Genomic DNA, 18,261 nt, shown 5'->3' with positions numbered 1-18,261 from the left:
GGGGCGTCTGGACTCAATATCATGTTCAGATCTGAATGGGAGGAAGTCGGGTCCTAGAGTAGTGTCAGGTTCCTATTTGGATCGGGAGCCACTAATAGGATCTGGACTTCATGCGGGCGTTTGGGTCCGTCCCTGCTCATTACTGGGGTTCCGGTTCAATACTGGAGGCCGGGTGGGTTTATACGCCGGGTTGAGTTGCGGCCTCTTCGGGCCTACGCGGCTCCGCGGCTCTACGAGCGAGAGTGCACGAGGGGAGGGGCGGCGCCGGGGACGCGCACGGCAGGGGCAGGGGCGCGGGCGCGGGCGCGCGGCTGGAGCTGGCGCGGGAGCGTCGGGAGCGGTGGCGGCGGCGGCGGCGGCGGCGGCGGCAGCGGCAGAGGCGGCGGCTCCAGCTCCGGCTCCTGCTCGGGCTCCGGCTCCAGCTCGGGTGGCGGTGGCGGGAGTGGGATCCGGTAGCGGCGGCGGCGACAGAAGAGGAGCGGGAGCAGCAGCCCCAGCGGCTTGGGGGGGACATGCGGACCGACGGCCCCTGGATAGGCGGTGAGTGACCCCCGGGCCCCCCCTCCGGCCCCCTCCGCATCTGTCCCTTCCCCTCTCTCCTCACCCTCGGCGGATCCGAGCTGGGGGCGGTCCCGGGGGACTGGGGGCGCCGCTGAGGCCGGGCCGCGCCCCCACCTGCCGCGCCCGCCGCCTCGGCTGAGCACCCCCCGCCCCAGCCCGGCGGCTCCTCCCCGCGTGCCCCCCGCGGCAGACGTGTCCCCCACCCCGCTACCGGCTGGCGAGCTCCCCGCCGCCCCCCGCCGCCTGCCCCTTCCTCCCCCTCTCCCCCTCCCTCCCGCCGCACCTGAGCCGCAGCCCGCGCCCCCCCAACGCAAAGTTTCCCTTTTGCGTCGGTGCTCCCCCTCCTCGGTCCCGCCTCGTCTCCCCCCTCCGCCGGCGCGGACGCGCTCCGGGGGCGGCCCTCAACCTCCCACCGCCACCCCAGCTCCGGGCGGGTCCAGGCCGCGCCCCCACCCCCGCCGCACAGGCGCCCCCTCCCAGCCGGCGGGGGATCCGCAGCCGCCGCGCCCCCGTCTCGCTCGCGGCCCGGGCGCACGTGTGGTCCCGGGGTGTGCGCGGCGCGAGTTTGGAAGCCCCCCTCGTCCCCGCTCGGTCGCCGGCGCGAGCTGGGAGGGGCCGGGCCGGGCCGTACCTGCCCCTACCCGGGTGCAACGACCCCAAGGCCCTGGAGCGACCTGTCCCGTGAGGACTTGTCCACTCGGACCCGCTCGGGAAAGTTCACTCAGTCGCCGCCCCGCGTCCCGTCCCGAGCTGGCGTGCCCCAGTCCTCATCGCTGTGCCCATGCGCCCGTCTGGGCGTCTTTCTCCGTTCCCCTCGGTCTCGCCCCCTCTCTGTGCCCTTCAGCATCTCTGTATCTCTGTCTCCCGGTGTCACAGCCTCCCAGCCGCCCCCTCCGCCTGAAGCCGGGGTCTCAGCGGTCTGCACCGCCCTCCGCGGGTCTCTGTGTTCTTTCCCCGGGTCTCTGTGTTCTTTCCCCGGGTCTCTGTTCTCTCTTCCCAGGTCTCCCTGTGCTCCCTCCCCCATCCGGGCGTCTCGCTTCCTGGGTCTCTGTCGTGTCTCTCACGGGTCTCTTGGTGTCTCTGTCTCCTGCGGGCTGGAGTCTCCGCCGCCTCTCCGCGGCCTCCTCCCCCCGGGCTCTCTGGAATGCTGCCCCTCTGGTTCTGCCACCCCAGGGTGGGGGAGGGGCGAGCTTTCCTCCCCTTTTCAGCACCCCCTCCCCAGTGCAAGGCCCCGAGTTGGAGCAGGTTAGGGGGTGGCAGCCCGGCACCTGTCTAAGCTGAGAAATGGAAGGGGGCCACCGACGGGGGGCGCGGGGGGGGGGCCCTCTGGATTCCCCCTGGGGGCCGCGAGGCTGGCCTGGGAAACGGGACCGCGGGGTGTTGTGTTGAAGGCTCTGCTTTGGCTCCTGAACAGACAGACAGGGGCAGGGATCCAGAGGGACCCCGTGCGGGATCTGGCCAGAGAATCCAGGGAAGCGCCTTGGGTTTGAAGCCTGGAAAAGGATCCAGAGCTGGTGCTGCCCGGGGGACCACCCTCAGTGGTGAAGGATCCACTGGAAAGGAAGGGACTCTGCCGAGGGATCAGGGATCCGGTGGGATCCGGAGGAGGGTCTTGAAGGAAATCTCCGGAAATTCTGTGCTTGGCTCCTTCTTAACTCTCGCTTCAAGGGAGCAAGAAAATCCCTGTTTTTCCCTGATTACAGGAAGGAGCCTGGGGCTGCAAGGAGGAGCAAGTGGAACTCCCTAAGCACAGCCCCCACATCCACAGGCGGGCCACACACTCCCACCCCCTCATTTCTCCTCCCGGCTGGCCCTCCCACCCCTTCCCCACCCGGCATCCACTTGTCTCCCGAATGCCCTCGCACACTGGGGCCTGCATGGCAGCCAGAGCTCCGAAATCTGCTGTGCTTGCACACCTTGCACCGGGCCTGTGTGCTTGCTTGTGCTCTCTCAGCACCCCTGTGCACAGTGCGGGGAGGGGTGTGTGCACACTCGGTCAGGTGCCTCCTCATGCACACACTCGCTCGCGTGGTTTTGCTTGCTCGGTTTCCCCTTATCATTTGAAATGTCTCTGTAGTTCTGTTTTCCACCGGCTCTTTCTCTTCCCTCTCTTCTTCCTCTAACAGGAAATTGTTCTTATTATGCCTTCCTCCCTCCTGTCTTCCTTCCCCCTGCAGCTCCCGACCTCTCTTGTAGTCAGCCTTGGGCACAGGGTGAGGGGAGGGGAGGTGTGGCGTCCAGGGCTTCTAAGAGAGGACGCTGGATTTGGGTGCTGGCGAAGCGCTTGGGTGTGGGGGATTGCAGTAAGGATAGACGGGCTACTTTCTTGACAGCAAAATGCTGGCCTTGGGTGTCTGTGCTACCTCCGTCACCCTTGATGGGGAGTCCAGTACCGAGGGCCCTCGGTCAGGGGGAGGTGACACCCAGATCTCCAGAGGCTGTAACACACACTGCAGCCACTCCACCTTCCAGTGTGGGACCTTGAGGAGGTCCCTTCCTCCTTGAGCCTCAGTTTCACCCCCTGTAAAATGGGAAAAGAGATCCCACCATAGCAGGTCCCAAGGCTCTTGTGAGAAGCTCAGGGAACTATGTGGCACTGTATCAGCAGCAGTGGCCAGTGCTTGCCATGTGACTGACACGGCTATGTGCTTGGACCAGGCTTGCAGCCCAGGGCCCTGCCCTTGAGAAGCTCATGGTCCCTGGGGGGAACAGATTGCATCATGGGAATGCAGAGCAATTCAGTAACCTCTTATTGATTGCCGCCCGTGTGCCAGACCCTGGGCTAGGCACTTTCAGCCAGGCTGCCGTGCTTCCCGTGGAACTACCAGCTGTGTAAAAGAGGCAGCCCGCTCTTCAGGAGCTGCTGAGGTTGGACTCAGCATCAGCTCACCTAAAGCCGCTGCAATTCTGAGCTGAGGTTAGAAGATTGGGGGAGCTCATCATGAGACAGGGGTGCGTTCAGAGATCAAGATGAAATAAGTCCCAGGGGAGGCCAAGAAAATAAGCTATATGAACTGGGTTTTAAGGGATGAATAGGAGTTTTCCAATGGAAGAAAGGGCACTGGAGGCAGAAAACAAACAAACAAACAAAAAAAACGAGTGAACATTCAGAGGCTTTATCCCTTGGAGCAAATCACAGAAGGTCTCAAATGCCCTGTTAAGTAGCTGTGATTTTCCTCTGAGAACACAAAAGAGAGTTCAAGCTTAGGTTGGGGTGTGGAGTGCGCCCGCCCGCCCGTGGTCAGATTCCCGTTCCTGAAAGAGGATTCTGTGGCTCTGGGAAGTGAATGTGACAGAACCCCAGGGAGGAGGAGAGGGCAGGCAAATCAGGGGAGCGATGCTGATGGTGGGGTAGTGCGGAGCCGCTGAGAAGGCACACTTATCAGGACAAGCCCGTCTACTGGATGAAGGGTGAGGAAGAGGAAGGGGTTCCTGGGAGGGCCTGGGTAAGGCCTTCAGTGACCCAGGGGCTGGGAGCTAGAGGTGGATAATGAGGGAGACAGATAGGGAGCTCACGGTTGAACAGGTTGCCTTTGAGATGCGTGGAGCACTTGAGGGTCGGGTGGGGGGACTTTTAGGAGGGGTTGCGCATGAGGATCTGGAGTTTGAGAGAGGAGTCTGGGCCAGAGGAAGGGTGGAGGGTGGCAGAGCAGCGTGTAGAGCCTTGCTCAAGAGACGACCTTGAAGTTCCCATTGCGGCTCAGCAGTAATGAACCCAAGCAACATCCATGAGGATGCGTGTTCGATCCCTGGCTTCGCCGGGTAGGTTGGGGATCTGGCATTGCCATGAGCTGTGGTGTAGGTCCCAGACACAGCTTGGATCCTGCGTGGCTGTGGCTGTGGCTGTGGCCTAGGCTGGCAGCTGCAGCTCTGATTCGACCCCTCGCCTGCGAGCTTCCACGTGCCACAGGTGCGGCCCTGAAAAGAGAGAGAGACGACAGCCTCTGGTTCAGAGCGCAGACTCTGGTTTCAAACTGCTGGGTTCACCTCCACTTAATAGCCGCGTGACCTTGAGCTTTAGTCTCTGAGTCAGTTTTCCCCTTTGTCAAATGGGTTTACCCAAATCACGCCGCATGGGGTGTTCAGAGGGTGAAAGTCCACACGCAGAAGGTGCTGAGCATAGGGGCTGAATCTGGTAAGCTCTGCTCTTTCAGCCTGAGCAGTTGTTATTGCATCTTCATCAACAGAGGCGGTGCAAGCCCGCCCCTGTACGCGTCGCAGCGGGAGGCGCTTTAGAAACTGTACCTTGTTAAGGTTTGGGCCTCAGCTCACCTGAGGTCGCTGCAGTTCTGAGCTTAGGTTAGCAGGTTGGGGAGGGCCCAGCCCCCAGCCTCAGGGCTGGGCTCGTGTGTGTTGCTCGGGTGTATTTAACCTTCGGGTGGGCTGCAGCGGGCAGACGAGAGGATGAAGCCCCAGCGAAGAGACCCCACCACGCTGGGAGCGGATGGAGGGAGGTTCTGAGAAGGGGCAGCCTCGGCGTTTTGGGTTCCTCATCTCCCCACCTCGCCTGGCCCCTGGGCATCTGGCGAGGGTCTGTCTCTGAGGTCCAGAGGTACCCAGGCTGAGTCTGAAACGTCCAGATCTGAGCGCAGTGGTTTTGGCCCCTCGAAAGTGCCTTCGCTGTTTCTGGGACTGTTCTGGTACAGCCACGGGGGCTGCCTGGAGGCTGCTCCGGCGGGGGATCCGGGCTCCTCTGGATTTCAGCTTGTTCTTGGACCCGCTGTCAGGCCAGGTTCCAGAAGACGGAGAGCTCTGCCAAGGGCCCAGCCCCGGTTTGGTGCCAAGGCCTGGTTACCTGATCTTGGTTGTGGCTGCCAACCTTACCCCTTCGGAGACCTTTCTGGGTGCCACCCAGCAATTCCTGACTTGGGTGCCGTACCAGTCAGGACGTTTCTGAGTAGGTCTTCTGGGTGTAACTGGCAGCCTGATCGTAGCTGTGAGTCCGGGGTGGTTCTGGGAGCTGCGGCTGGTGAACCTGACAAGCAATTCTGATCACCGTCCTGGGTCGCATGGGGCGCTGGTGGTTCCAGGTGCATTCTGGTTCTGCTAGAATCCCGTTTGTGCTTTAGGGTGTTTCAAAGTGCAGGTTCTGTCCCTGCTTTGTCTGTTCTCTGACCCACCTCCAGGGCGTTTGGGACGCCTACCTCTATCCAGGTGCGGCTCCTGCTCAGCTCAGGTCCAGTCACCAGGCCCGTGCTCCTGGCGTGACCTTGGGCGGGGCGGGAGTGTGGCTGGCTTGGGGGACCCTCTCCATTCTCTGTCTCGGACTCTGCCTCTCTGTCCCAGGGGCCCTGAGCAACGGCCCTGTGAGGCCCCCGCGGGCATCCCCGGACAAACGGGCCTTTGAGTTTGGGACACGGAAGCTGGTTTATCTGGCCAGACCCGCCCGGCAGCCTGTGTGCTGGAAGCAGGGGCCACAGGGAACTTGGTGGAGAAGCCTGTGGGCCGGGGGAGGGAGGTGTGAAGCCATCCTGAGGCCCAGGGCTGTGTGTCTGGGGGGGGGCGGTGACGGAGGCAGGAGGTGGTGTGAGTTACAAGGTCAGCGCGGATGCCCTGGGTTGGCCGGGCCTGTCCTGGTTGGTCAGGCTGGGCCTCTGTCGGGAGGACATCCGCTGTGCTGCAGAGGGGGTCCGTCTCAAGTGAGGCTGATTCCCAGGTGCCGGGTGTGGGAGGCTGGCCTCGGGTCGCTGCCTGACCCCATTCCTGGGGTGGAACCAGGGTGAACTCTGTGTGTGTGTGTGTGTGTGTGTGTGTGTGTATGTTGGGGGCGGGGAATCTCTGGGTGGGCGGGGGCGTGAGGCCAGAGAGGTGCTGCCTGTGTGGAGGGGACCCTGGGGGGCCGGGTTGCTGAGTGGCGGGCAGCAGGTGATGAGAGGGTGTGGGCGTGTCTGACCCCTACTGCCACCCAGGATGGGGCCCATGCTGATGGGGGCTCAAGAATGGTTCTAGAAGGAAGGGGCCGGGCTCTGTCGCCGTGTGTGTGCCAGCGGAGGAGGCATCCAGGGGCACACCTTCATTTTAAAAATTATAGAGCAGCAGAGTCAAAAATAAATATTGCTTCTGAAGCTTCTTTGAAGGCCGCATGGATGTTGGCGCGGCTCTCCCAGGCTGGGCTGTCTTCCGTGAGCCCATTCATGCATTCATGCACTTAGTCAGCATATCTTGACAGAGCACCTACTATGTGCTGGCTCTCTGCTGGGTGCTGGGGACACGGAACTGCGCCGACGCGTGCCAAGCTGATGGTCATGACTCAGCGACCACTCGGCAACTGTATAAATAAGTCGTCACAGCTGTGGTCACTGCTCCAAGACAAAGGTGCAGGCATAAAGTCTGGGACATCCCGGAGGGCCTCTGAGATCCGAGGGGTAACTGGCTAGAAGCTGGTGGGGGGTGTCATCTAGGCGGTGGCAGAGGGCACATGCAAGCCTGAGAGGCTGCAGTGTGGCACCTTTGAGGATCGGAAGTTCTTGGGGCTGGCTGGCCGGCCTGTGGGAGGGAGCACGGCCGGGGGGGGCCTGCAGAGGTGGGTGGCACCACTGCTGTGCTGGAGGGTTAGGCTGAGGGGTTTGGGCACACGTTTCTCTGCTGAGGTCAGGGACTTGGTCTGTGTTGCTCACAGCTGTGTGCGGGGTGCCTGGCAGAAAGCCTGGCACGCAGTAGGTGCTCGGGAGTGTGGAAGGCCTGAGTGAAGCGAAGAGATGGGCGTTTTTACTAAATAGGAATCGTCCCGCGTGAACAGTTCCATGAGCTGCTTTCTCCTCCTGCATCAACGGCAAATGTGGAATGTCTTTCTGTGTCGATACGTGCTCAGCTGTAATGAAATGCTCCGTGTTTTCTCAACCTTTTCTCTCTTTCCAGGAAGGCGCGGAGGCCCCGGTGCCCTGCTCTCAGTGCTGGTTGTCCAGGAGTGACGGGCGTGAGCAAGCCAAGACCTGGTGAGTGTTCCCCACGGTGCCGCTGGGCCGGGAAGCCGAGGGCCAGGCCAGGCAGGTTGGATTTTGATGCCGGCCAGTGGAGAGCCCTGGAGGGTTGTCACCAGAGGTGTGATGTGATCCAGTGGGGGGCGGGGGGGGGGCAGAGAGGTGCTGGACCAGGAAGGCGGTGATGGAGCTGGAGAGCGGGGATTTGAGTGCTATTTCCGGAGACGGAGCAGACAGGACAAGGCGAAAGGTTGAACTGGGGCATGAGCGAGGGGAGGGGTCGAGGTTGGCTCCCGGGTTTCTGGCCGGAGTGGGCGACGGAGGTGGGTGCAGCATGATATGCAGCTTGTCAGCCGCTGCAGGTGTGACATAGGCATCCGGGTCACGCTCTGGGACTCACACCAGGATGTCTGTGCTTCCCATTCACCCTGTTTCTGTAGAAACGACTGTTCCCACCGGCCGTAGGTTAGGGTAGAAGGAGCAGGGTGCTCACGAGATCTGGGGCACAGCTTTCCTCGTCTCTTTAAGGGTCGCTCCTTTCCTTCTCCGAGAGGCCCGGAGCAGGTGGATTGGTCTTGCAGGGAATGGGGTGGAGAGTTGGCTTGGAGTCGGGGCATGATGGGCCTCGGATGTCAGGCCAAGACTCTAGACGTCGCTGGGTGTGATATGAAGGTACGGAAGGTTCCCAAGCAGAGAATCAGCATCCACGCATTTGTCCATGCACTTGCCCATTCATTCGTTCCTTCGTGAAACATTATCTGCACGTTTGCCATGTAATAAAAGCAGCAAACGAAGCGTGTGCCTGAGGCTGTGATCACACGTGCCTTTTTGTAAAGCTTCAGCACTGGGGGCGTTGGTCTGTGTGCGGGGTCGGTTGGAAGGGGCTGACCAAAGGCAGGAAGCGCCCAGATGACCTAGGGCTGATGAGGTTTTCCTGACATGGGCTGAGTCGAGCGGGGTGAGGAAAAGGGAGAGTTTGAGGAGGCCTGGCTGGCTCGGGTGGCTGATCACGTGGTGCTTGTCACGGAGGTGGGGACCTGGAGGAGGAACAGGATTGGGGAGGGGGCTTCTCTTTGGACCCTGCCCCTGTAAACCCCTTGAAGGCAGCACCCATGACTGTCTCATTCATCAGCCCGCCTTCTGGCCCAGGGCCTGGTAGGGCCCACTGGGCAGTTCTGCATGATGGCTGGTGAAGACACGGGTGTGGCCTGGACAGGGAGAGGAAGCACGCGTGGCGGGTGTCTGCTGGGGGCCAGGCCCGTGCGTGGCAAAGTGGGCTTTGGGGTGACGTAGACAGTGCCGCTGGTGGACCCTGTCACGGGTCAGAAAGGTCAGATGGGGAGGGGGTGTGAGGATACCCTTCACCTGTCCTCCTTTGGGTCGAGTCTGACCTTCCTGGGAGCCCAGTCTCCCTCTGTCCGCTGGGAGGCACTTGCTGATGGCGTGTGCGGGGGGCAGGGGGGGGGTGTCTGTACAGCCTGGCTTCTGAGGCGAGACTGACTTGGAGGGGGAGGGAAGATGGCACAGCTTAAGGGTCACGAATTGCTGGGGTGTTGGGCCCAAGGTACGAGGGCCTGGGTTCTGGGACAGGGGCGAGGGCAGGCCCTGGGCAGCATCAGCAGAGGCTCCCGCTGTGTCTACATCAGGGTTCCGCAGCCGCAGTCCTGTTGACCTTTGGACAGATAGGTGATCCTTGGTTGGGGGCAGGGGGCGGGGTGCTGACTGGTCACCGCAGGACGTCTGGCCACGTTTCTTCTATGCCAGCATCACCTCCCCCCCATACCCGCCACCTGGATCATCAAAAATGTCTCCAGGACTTCCCGTCGTGGCGCAGCGGAAACGAATCCGACTTGGAACCATGAGGCTGTGGGTGTGATCCCTGGCCTCACTTAGTGGGTTAAGGATCCACTGGTGCTGCGAGCTGTGGTGTAGGTCGCAGACGCGGCTCAGATGTGATGTGGCTGTGGCTGTGGCTGGCAACTGTAGCTCTGATTAGACCCCTAGCCTGGGAACCTCCATATGCCGTGGGTGTGGCCCTAAAAAGCAAAAAAAAGTAAAGATGTCTCCAGACATTGCCTGATGCCCTATGGCAGGGAAAAATCACCCTGGATTGAAAACCACGGGTCTACACCCCTTCTTCTTGCTGTCACTATGCTGCACAAATCTGGAAAACCGGGGAGGGCCACTCAGGGAAGATTCCCGGTGATGGGCCACCTGAGCTGAGTTCTGGAGGGTGGTAGGTGGCTGGGGTCAGGAGACGGCAATCCTTCCAGGATGAGAGTGGCAGGTGCGGAGGCCTGCAGGCAGCCAGGTTGGTGAGCGTTAACCCAGGGAAGGCTCCACGCCCCAGAGGAAGGAGGCTGGAGGGCTGGTGGCTCGGGGGTCATAGTTGTCGAAGGTGCCTCTGCTGGTGTTCCCTTGGTATCCCCCCCGTCCCCGACCCCCCCCACCTCCTATCCCCCAAGCTGAGGCTCAGCTGGAGCCCGTGCCCCCCTCAGAGACTCTGGAACACTCTTCCTAAGCTCCCTGCCCACTCGCAGGAGCTGAGGGGCTGCCAGAGGGAAGGGGGCCCAGCTGCGGGAGGGAGGGCTGGCCGGTGCTGGCGGGGCTCGCGGACTCTGGCCACCTGGCTGGAGGCGCACAGGCAGCCTGGCGCTGGCCGCCTCCTTTCCCGGGGCCAGGGTCACAGCGCAGACTGTGATTTATTCCCGTCGTAATCTGGTGGTTGGTTTGGTGAGAGTTGGAAACATGTTGGGTTTCCCTTCTGGAGTGTAACACGGCCTGTTTCCGCCTCCGCGGCTGCTGCTGCAGTGCCACGCGGGGAACTGTCCAGGACGTGACAAAAGGGCCAGGTTAGCTGCCTGCCGGCTTCCAGAGGACCAGCTGCTCCCTCTCCCTGCCCGCGAGCTCCCCCGACCCAAGCCCTGGCCTCTCCCCTTGCTGGCCACTCTGTGGGGCCCTGGGTACCCCTCCTTCTGTGCATGTCCTTTTGGGGGGCCCCCAGCCTCCTGGGAGCCGGGGTCCTGGCCTGGGGAGGAAGTGGGGAAGGAGGCTGCAGGAACAGGTGGTATTTGGAGACTAATTAATATTTGTGAATAATAACACGTGCCCAAGGGAAACAAATCAATCTGTGTTTGCATATTCATGAGGAGGCCTCGGCATGATCCCAGCTGTTCTCCAGCCGGGAACCCCCCATCTCTGGCATCACTTGGTCTTTCCGGGGGGGGAGCCCCCATTAAAGCTGGCAGGGGTGGTTAGGTTGGCCCTGTGGAGGTGACATGGCCTCTGTGCGACAGGCTTTTTTCCATGACATGGGTCTTCGAATCCTGTGGCTTGGTGTGGCGCCTGCTTCTTCCTTTCCCTCAAAGCAGCGATTCCCAGGTCCTTTGATTTCACAAACCAGCCCAGTTGCCAAAAAGTACTTGGGACCAGGCATGGGGTTGGTGATTTTTTATGTTGCCAAGTAAGGACATTATAAAAAAGTAACTAGTATCTGCTCTCACCATCACTTCCTATAAGAAAGGACAGTGTTAACACCAAGGACAACATTGCGGAATCAAAGACAGTTCTTCCCAAGAAAGGGCAGTTGGCAGCTTTACACTGACATAGCAAAGAAAAAGGGCGTATTAAAATTATCCCTGGAGTTCCCGTCGTGGCGCAGTGGTTAACGAACCCGACTAGGAACCATGAGGTTGCGGGTTCGGTCCCTGCCCTTATTCAGTGGGTTAAGGATCCGGCGTTGCCGTGAGCTGTGGTGTAGGTTGCAGACGCGGCTCGGATCCCGTGTTGCTGTGGCTCTGGCGTAGGCCAGGGGCTACAGCTCCGATTGGACCCCTAGCCTTGGAACCTCCATATGCCGCGGGAGCGGCCCTCAAAAGATAAAAAGACCAAAAAAAAAAAAAAAAAAAAATTATCCCCGGTGTTGGAAAATGGCATAGCCAGTGATCTTCTCCAGAGCCTTTTGGCATGGAACCGTCTTCCTGCCCGAGGGTGCCAGTTGGGAGAACCGACGGGCCGCGGTGCCGTCGGAGACAAGCGTGCGTGCGTGTGCAGGAGCTCAGGCCGGGTTTTCATCTCGGCTGTGGATTCAGCCAGACGCACCCAGCCACGCGGGCGGAAGTGGCCCCTCTGCCTCTAACGCCGAAAGTTGCACTGGCTTCAGAAGGTTCTCGGCAACCCCAGCAAGGCCAGCCTCGGCCTGCCTGCCTGCCCCTCCCGCCACCTCCCCACAGGTGACCCCGTGCACTTGGGGGTGGGGGGGGCACGTCTAGACGGAGGCCAGACCCAGGGCGCCGGGACTCCACCGCGCCGCCGGGCCCGGGGCTGGGAGCGGCCTGCACCGCCTGACACCGGGGCGGGCTCTGTGCCCAGAGTCTGGGGCGGAGGCAGCTTTGCTCACACCAGGAGCGGTGAGGGAGAGGCCCCGGCGGGACAGCTCTGTGGCCGCCCGAGTGGTTCCCTAAGAAGGTCTGTCTTTTATGTGTGCCCGTGTCCCGCGACTCACCGGGCGTCCCTCTGTCCATGGACCACTGGGAGAAGCTCTCTGGGAGGGAGTGACCTTGTTTCCAGCTTCTTCACCTCTGTCTGTCCTCCTCTCCGCATCTGAGTCGTGCCCCGGGCACTCCAGACCCTGGAGGTACACAGGGGACCCTGGAGTCCCCAAGTTAGGGCCACCTGTCTTTGTCACAGTGGGGGCCCAGTTTCTCTGACACGCACGGCCAGAATCTATTATGCCCCGTGACGGCCGTACGGGGGGCTGACACCCCACGATGCTGTAACAGCGTTACTCCCTCTATGATAGTGTACCCCTGCAACGACCCTACACTGCACCCCCATGAAGTCAGTCTACACTTCTTTGACGTCTGGGCTGGATGGCTACGCCTCCGTGGTGTCTCTGCCTGGGAGCTATTCGGCGGTGATGACTGTGCCAAGGCAGCTGCAGGGGTTTGTGCCTCTGCGATAACTGTCCTGGGGACTTACACGCCAAGACGACTGTGCTGTACAGTTGCACCTCCATAATGTCACCCACCCCCCCTTTTTTCTTTTTATGGCTGCACCTGCAGCACATGGAAGTTCCTGAGCCGGGGTCAATTAGGTGCTGCAGCCGTGACCTACACCACAGCCACAGCAACACCAGATCTGAGCCACATTTACAACCTACGCAGCAGCTTATGGCAATGCCGGATCCTTACCCCACTGAGGCAGGCCAGGGATCAAACCTGTGTCCTCGCAGAGACAACGTCAGGTCCTTAACCCCCTGAGCCACAATGGGAACTCCACGCCAGTCCCTTTGCATCCATACAGGGAGGTGCTGCCATGATGTGTGTTCCTGAAAGTCGTGCCTCCGTGACGTCTGACTGGGCGGGAGGGTCACACCCAGACCGCTTGTACCTGGGAGTGAAACCTCTGTGAATACTGTATCGTTGCAGCCAGTGATGTCTGTACCAGCCCCTCTGCCCCTGCCCTTTGGGGCAACACGCCACCGAGCTCTAAATCCATGATGTCTGTACCAGGGGTGCAGGATGGTTGTATCAGGCGGCCATATCCCCATGACAGCCTGGCCAGGCAGCTCACCACCTAATGTCCCCTGGAAGTTGAATCCCCCCCCCCTTTTTTTTTTGCTTTTTAGGGCCGTGCCTGGGGCATATGGAGGTTCCTGGGCTAGGGATCGAGTTAGAGCTACAGCTGCCGGCCTACACCACAGCCACAGCAACGCAGGATCCAAGCTGCATCTGCGACCTACGCCACAGCCAACGGCGATGCTGGATCCTTCACCCACTGAGCGAGGCCAGGGATTGAACCTGAGACCTCCTGGTTCCCAGTCGGATTCATTTCCACTGCGCCACGGCGGGAACTCCAGAAGCTGAATTCTGTTGTTGGCTGCACTGCTGCGTGGACGGCATGGTGATGACCAAGCCCAGACAGGGCCTTAGTGACGCCTGACCCCCATGCCCAGTTGGCCATACAGGGCCTCATGGTGAGCCGGTCTTAGCCGCCCGGGCTCTGTGATCACTGGACAGAACCCCGAGTGCTGTAGATGGCGCTGGGCCCACCAGGCCACCTCGACGTTCTTGCTCTTGCTGCTCGGCCCGTCTGGACCTTCAGCCAGACCTTGGGGAGCGACATCTCCCACGCTTTCCCCTTTGTGTCCAGCCTCTGCCCCACTTCGCAGGCCTCTACCCGCTTCATCCCGGCCCCTTTGCTCACCTCCTGCCCTCTGATCTTTTGCCCTTTGCCTGCCCTGGTTGAGACTAGAGTCCAGGTTCCAGGAAGGAGCAGAGCCGTCTTTGAGCCCTGCCTCTTCCTGTTCACCAGCCCTGTCACCTCCCTGCAAATTCTGTGACCTTTGTGGATCAGCTGGCACCTGGGTCTGGTCCCGATCCTCCCACCAGAGTCCCCAAGGCCCCCATTCAGCATTGCTTATTCCACCTTTGTGTCCTGTTGTGGCCCCAGAGCGTGAATGAGACTTTCGTGCCCCAACCCCTTGCCCAAAGCAAGGTGAGCAGAGCTGTGGGCACTGGCGCAGAGCCCCTGAAGCCCCCTGAGTGGAGACATGGAAGGAAGCCCTAGGGAGGAAACTCAGCACTGGGGCTGGGGAGCGATAGCAGTGTATCTGTACTGCCCGGTATGGCCTCGCTGAGGGCTCCACATAGGTGCCGGGCTCGGTAGGGAGGACACACCTGGCCGAGCAGCCCTGTGTGAAAGGCCTGGAGGCCTTCAGACAACCCAGATACAGTCTTCCCCGTGCCCAGGCTCCTGGCTCAGCCTGGGTGGCGCTTTTGAGGCAGCAGCTCTCTGAATTCTGCACCCCACCCCTTGATCCACCTCAGGCCGCTGGGGCAAGGGCAGAGGAGGTGTGGGGTTGAATCTTAGGGTCTTGGCCACTGGGGCTCCCTGTGGTTTCTCTTCGGAGAGGGAAGGTGCCATGGGAATTGGGTAGGATGGGGGTGGCCAGGCGAGGCAGCTGCAACTTGTCCAGAGCGCGTCCTGGCGAGCCCGGACGGGTTGTGGCTTTGGCGCCAAGCCTCTCCTACCTGGATCCTGCCACTACCACGGCTGTGCTCTGGGGCCTGTGCCCAGCATGCGGGCTCTGCTGGGGAGGGGAGGGCCAGCGGGACGCCCCAGGGACTCTGGAGGCCCTGGCCTCTGTAGGTCTGCCAGCAGCTCCCTGTCTTGTTTTGTTTTGGTCTCCGTATGCACCTGTGTGTCTCTGTGTCTTTCGGACCCCGTCTCCCTTTAGGGAAGCAAGTTGAAAACTCTGGGTCTGGAGTAGAGCTTCCCCGTACGTCCTCCGGTCTCAGTAGCCCCTGCCCCTACTCAGGTTGAGAGAGTGACCTGAAGGCCTCGTGTACTCTCTCCCTGCAGCGTGACTGGTGGGTTATCCTTGGGGTCCCTGGGAGATGGGTGAGGAGTCTGGCTTTTCACAGGGGGTCGGAAGGTTTAGGTGGTCCTTGCACAGTCCAGGGAGGGGGTGTCTGGGCAACTAGGCTCTGGATGGTCAGTGAGGATGAGCGGGGGCCAGGAGGTGGCATGCGGGCCACAGGACATTGGTGGATACCAGCTAATTGGCTCTGCCCTTCTCTCCATCACAGGTTGATTGTCCTGGGCTGCGGCTGGAGGTGGTCCTGGAGCCCTGGATGGCCCCCAAGCCAGCCCCAGGGAGGACGATGATGCCCCTCGTGCCTGCGCTCGTGGTGCTTGGCCTGGTGGCGGGTGCCCATGGCGACAGTAAGTCTCCTCATGGTGCGGGATCGCCCAGGTGGGAAGGTGGCATCCCTCCCAGCCACTCTGGGATGGGGGACAGAACCAGCCACTAGGAGAGACGAGACGGCTAGAGACCCCTCCAGGCCTTCCTCTGTCCTAGAGAGACCGCTCCCTTAGAGGACCCCCACTCCAAGGGCACCCCAGGCCCCTGGGCTTCCTAGGAGGATCCCGTGGAATACCGCATGTCTCTTAAGGCGCTGTGAGGTGGGGCATGTCTCCGTGTGACCGTCTTATGGGCTAGAGATGGCATGTCCAGGATTCATGTGGTCATTGGTGACACACTCAGGCGTTCTGTGGCCGCCACTGTGGATCAGTGCGGAAGGCACAGTGTGAGCTGTGTGGGGACTGGTGTGGGAGAGGGGGGCCGCCCACGAGGACGTGTGTGTGGGATGCCAGCTGCGTCCACGGGTCCAGGGAAGGATGGGAAGCTGAGCCGCCGTAGCCCTGCCCCTGGGCTAGCCTCTTGTGCAGGCCCTGAGCCCTTCCTTCCCCTCCCCCCTTCGAGGCAAAGGGGTTCCCCCTCCCCCAGCCCCTCGGCCCTGAGAATGGAGGAAGATTGCACTTGGCCACGGGAAGCTGGGTTCCAGCGCCCCTCTTTGTGTACTTGGGGGCGGTGGGATCCTCCCCTGCCCAGATCCAACTCCGAACTTTGGTCCCTTTCCTGCCGCCCTTCCCCCTGCCTGGCACCATAAGACTGGCCGCAGCCGCCCCGTCGCCATGGTTACCACTGCTTGGTTACTGGTGGGAGGCGGGGCACAGGGCAGATTCAGCCAATCTGCACACTGAGGGGGAGGGGCGAGGTCGGAGCCAAGGTCCCTGGGGGAGGGGCTGCTGCCAGCCTGTCCAGAGCCCAGAGGGGGCCAAGGGGCAGCCTGGGGGTCAGCGCGGGGGTCAGCAGGCGGCAGGGTTCCCCTACCCCCTCTCTGAGTGTCTGGGGGCAGCGCTGTCTCCTTGCCCCACCCAAGCCCTGTCTCCTAATGGCTCATTAATTATTCAGGACCAGATCCTGGAGGGGGCGGAACTGGAGCTTCCCCCCGCCCTTTGTCCTCCAGGCTGGGCCCTGGGTGGGGCTAGTAGGTCCGGGGGAGGGCACGACTCCCAGGAGCGGGGTGAGGGCCAGTGGGAGCATTGAGGGGTGCGCTCACACCTCAGGGCAGGGGCGGGGGTGATCTCCGGGCCTCACCTCTTGCAGGGGCGCTGGGAGAGAGCTGAGCCTGCAGGGGCAGGGCGGGGCAGGGCGGGCGGGCGTCCCTGGGTGTGCCTCTGACGACGGCAGGGAGGCAGAGGCTTGTCAGGAGTCAGCCCTTGGATACTGAAGTCCCGGCCTTGCCCTCAATCTGGACACGCAGGGCTTCAGACGGGAGCTCGAGGCCAGAGGGAGGACCGCCCTGCTGGGCTTTCAGAGACAGCGCCATCCCGGGAGCATCACCGCCTCCCTGCCTGCTCAGACCTGACATGCCCGCACCTGTCCCCTCACCCTCACCCCCCCCAGACCCGCCCACCTTTCTCTCTTCTCTCTCCTGGTGAATGGCTTTCCCACCCACCCAGCCATCCAGGTCGGAAACCTGGGCCCCCTCCCAGCCTCCTCCCTCTCTCATAACCCACATCTAATCCATCACCAAGGCCTGCTGTTTCTCCCTTCTGAGTATCTCTGGAATGCATCCTCCTCTCTCCCCGCTGCCCTCACCTAAGCTCTCGCTGGAGCTCTTGCACGAAAAAAGCCCGGGGGCCGCCCCGTCTCTGGTCTCCACCGTCACGGTCCCGTCTCCGTTCCAAAGTAGGAGTCCTGTTCCAAAGCGAAAGTCCAGTCGGCCGCCCCTCCCTTTAGAAGCCCCCACTCTCCTCCCTGTTACCTTCGGGTCCAGGCCCTGCGTCATGAAGCCTCTGCCAGCCTCATCCTCTGACTCAGCCTCATCAGGCCGACGCCTCGGTTGCTCTGGTGCCTCTGCTAGGAACCCTGCGCCCCATTCCCTTCACCTGATCTGTTCCGACTCAGCTCGTCGGGGAGCCTGGCGTGTGCTCTCCTCTGGCCTCCCTAGCGTTAGATGACTGTGACTGCTTCAGGTCAGCTGTTCCATGGGACGGTGGGTCCCCAGGGGGTCGGACCCTTGTCCAGCTCGGGGCCCGGAGCGTGGTGGGTGAGCGAGGGGAGAGATGGAGAGGCAGGCCTGAACCCCTCGTGGGACTCGGGTGGCGAGGCGGAACAGTTTCTAAACAGAGTCCAAGAACCTCCATGCTGGTTCCTTAAGAACCAGAGTTCAAAGACCGACGTCTCGAAGCTGGGAACCAGCTGGAGACACCAAAGTGGGTGGTTCGGACTGTGCTCCCAGGCAGAGAGCCTTAGGAGGGGGTGTGGGCTGGGGGCTGTGATGACCTGGCCCCAGGAGGCAGGGTCTGCCTTGCCCATGCCTGCCTCGCGCAGCACACACTTCCGGATCTGGCCCCCCGCCGGGGCCAGGCTGGGGCTGGGCTGGGGAGACTTGTGGCCAGGGCCAGGCAGGCAGTGTGGACAGAGCTGCTGCAAAAGGTAGGCAGGCGCCCCAGAGAATTGACGACCAGAGCAGTGGAGCGCGGAGCGGACAAATGTGTTTCTATAGGCCTCTTAACGAGACAAACGAATGGGGGCCCTGGCCTCTGAGCGGGGCGCAGGGAAGGGGGGCGGAGAAGCGGCTGCCAAGAGTTAGCTCAGAGGCCCCAGCATCAGTGCCGAGTCAGCTCCGACGGAGCCCTGGGCACGCGGGGCTCGGCAGCTCCCCCAGCCGGGGCTCTGTGGCTTCTCCAGAAGGAGGCTTGTGGGCTGGAGGTGGTCTGAGCAGGAAGAGGTTTCTGCTGATCCACCGCGTGCGTGTCGGGTGCTCGGGGGAAGAATCCACACGGCCTGCCTGTAGAGCCCGCGGTATGGGTTCCTGGGGGCGGCACTGGCACAGAGGAAGTGACCCGAGCATCGTGGGAGGCGGGTAGGAGGCCTCCTGGGAAAGGGGAGCCCTGAAGGGTGAGCGGGCATTTGCTAGTGGGG

General features: G+C 61.8%; 1 protein-coding gene across 50 annotated transcripts in view; it reads left to right on the top strand.

Moving 5' to 3' along the window:
* Positions 1–326: 326 nt before the first annotated feature.
* Positions 327–18,261, top strand: part of PTPRF (protein tyrosine phosphatase receptor type F) — an 87,095-nt gene continuing 69,160 nt past the window's right edge. For 35 of the 50 annotated variants that reach the window (XM_021096874.2, XM_021096873.2, XM_021096860.2 and 32 more), the window contains exons 1-3: positions 327–540; positions 7,420–7,496; positions 15,074–15,209. In XM_021096874.2, the coding sequence (XP_020952533.1) occupies positions 15,119–15,209 (91 nt within the window). In that variant the 5' untranslated portion in view covers positions 327–540; positions 7,420–7,496; positions 15,074–15,118. Of the gene's footprint in view, positions 541–7,419; positions 7,497–14,721; positions 14,855–15,073; positions 15,210–18,261 lie in introns of all 50 variants that reach the window. The other 15 variants (XM_084965246.1, XM_084965235.1, XM_084965233.1 and 12 more) reach the window with 1 other exon arrangement.

The sequence above is a fragment of the Sus scrofa genome, chromosome 6, assembly GCF_054392235.1.
Source record: "Sus scrofa isolate SSC_HxYL_T2T_F1_AM1 chromosome 6, Sscrofa_HxYL_maternal_Yorkshire_Landrace_v2.0, whole genome shotgun sequence".
NCBI lineage: Eukaryota > Metazoa > Chordata > Mammalia > Artiodactyla > Suidae > Sus > Sus scrofa.
The sequence above is the reverse complement of the archived record's forward strand: the minus strand, read 5'-3'. Positions and strand labels throughout refer to the sequence as shown.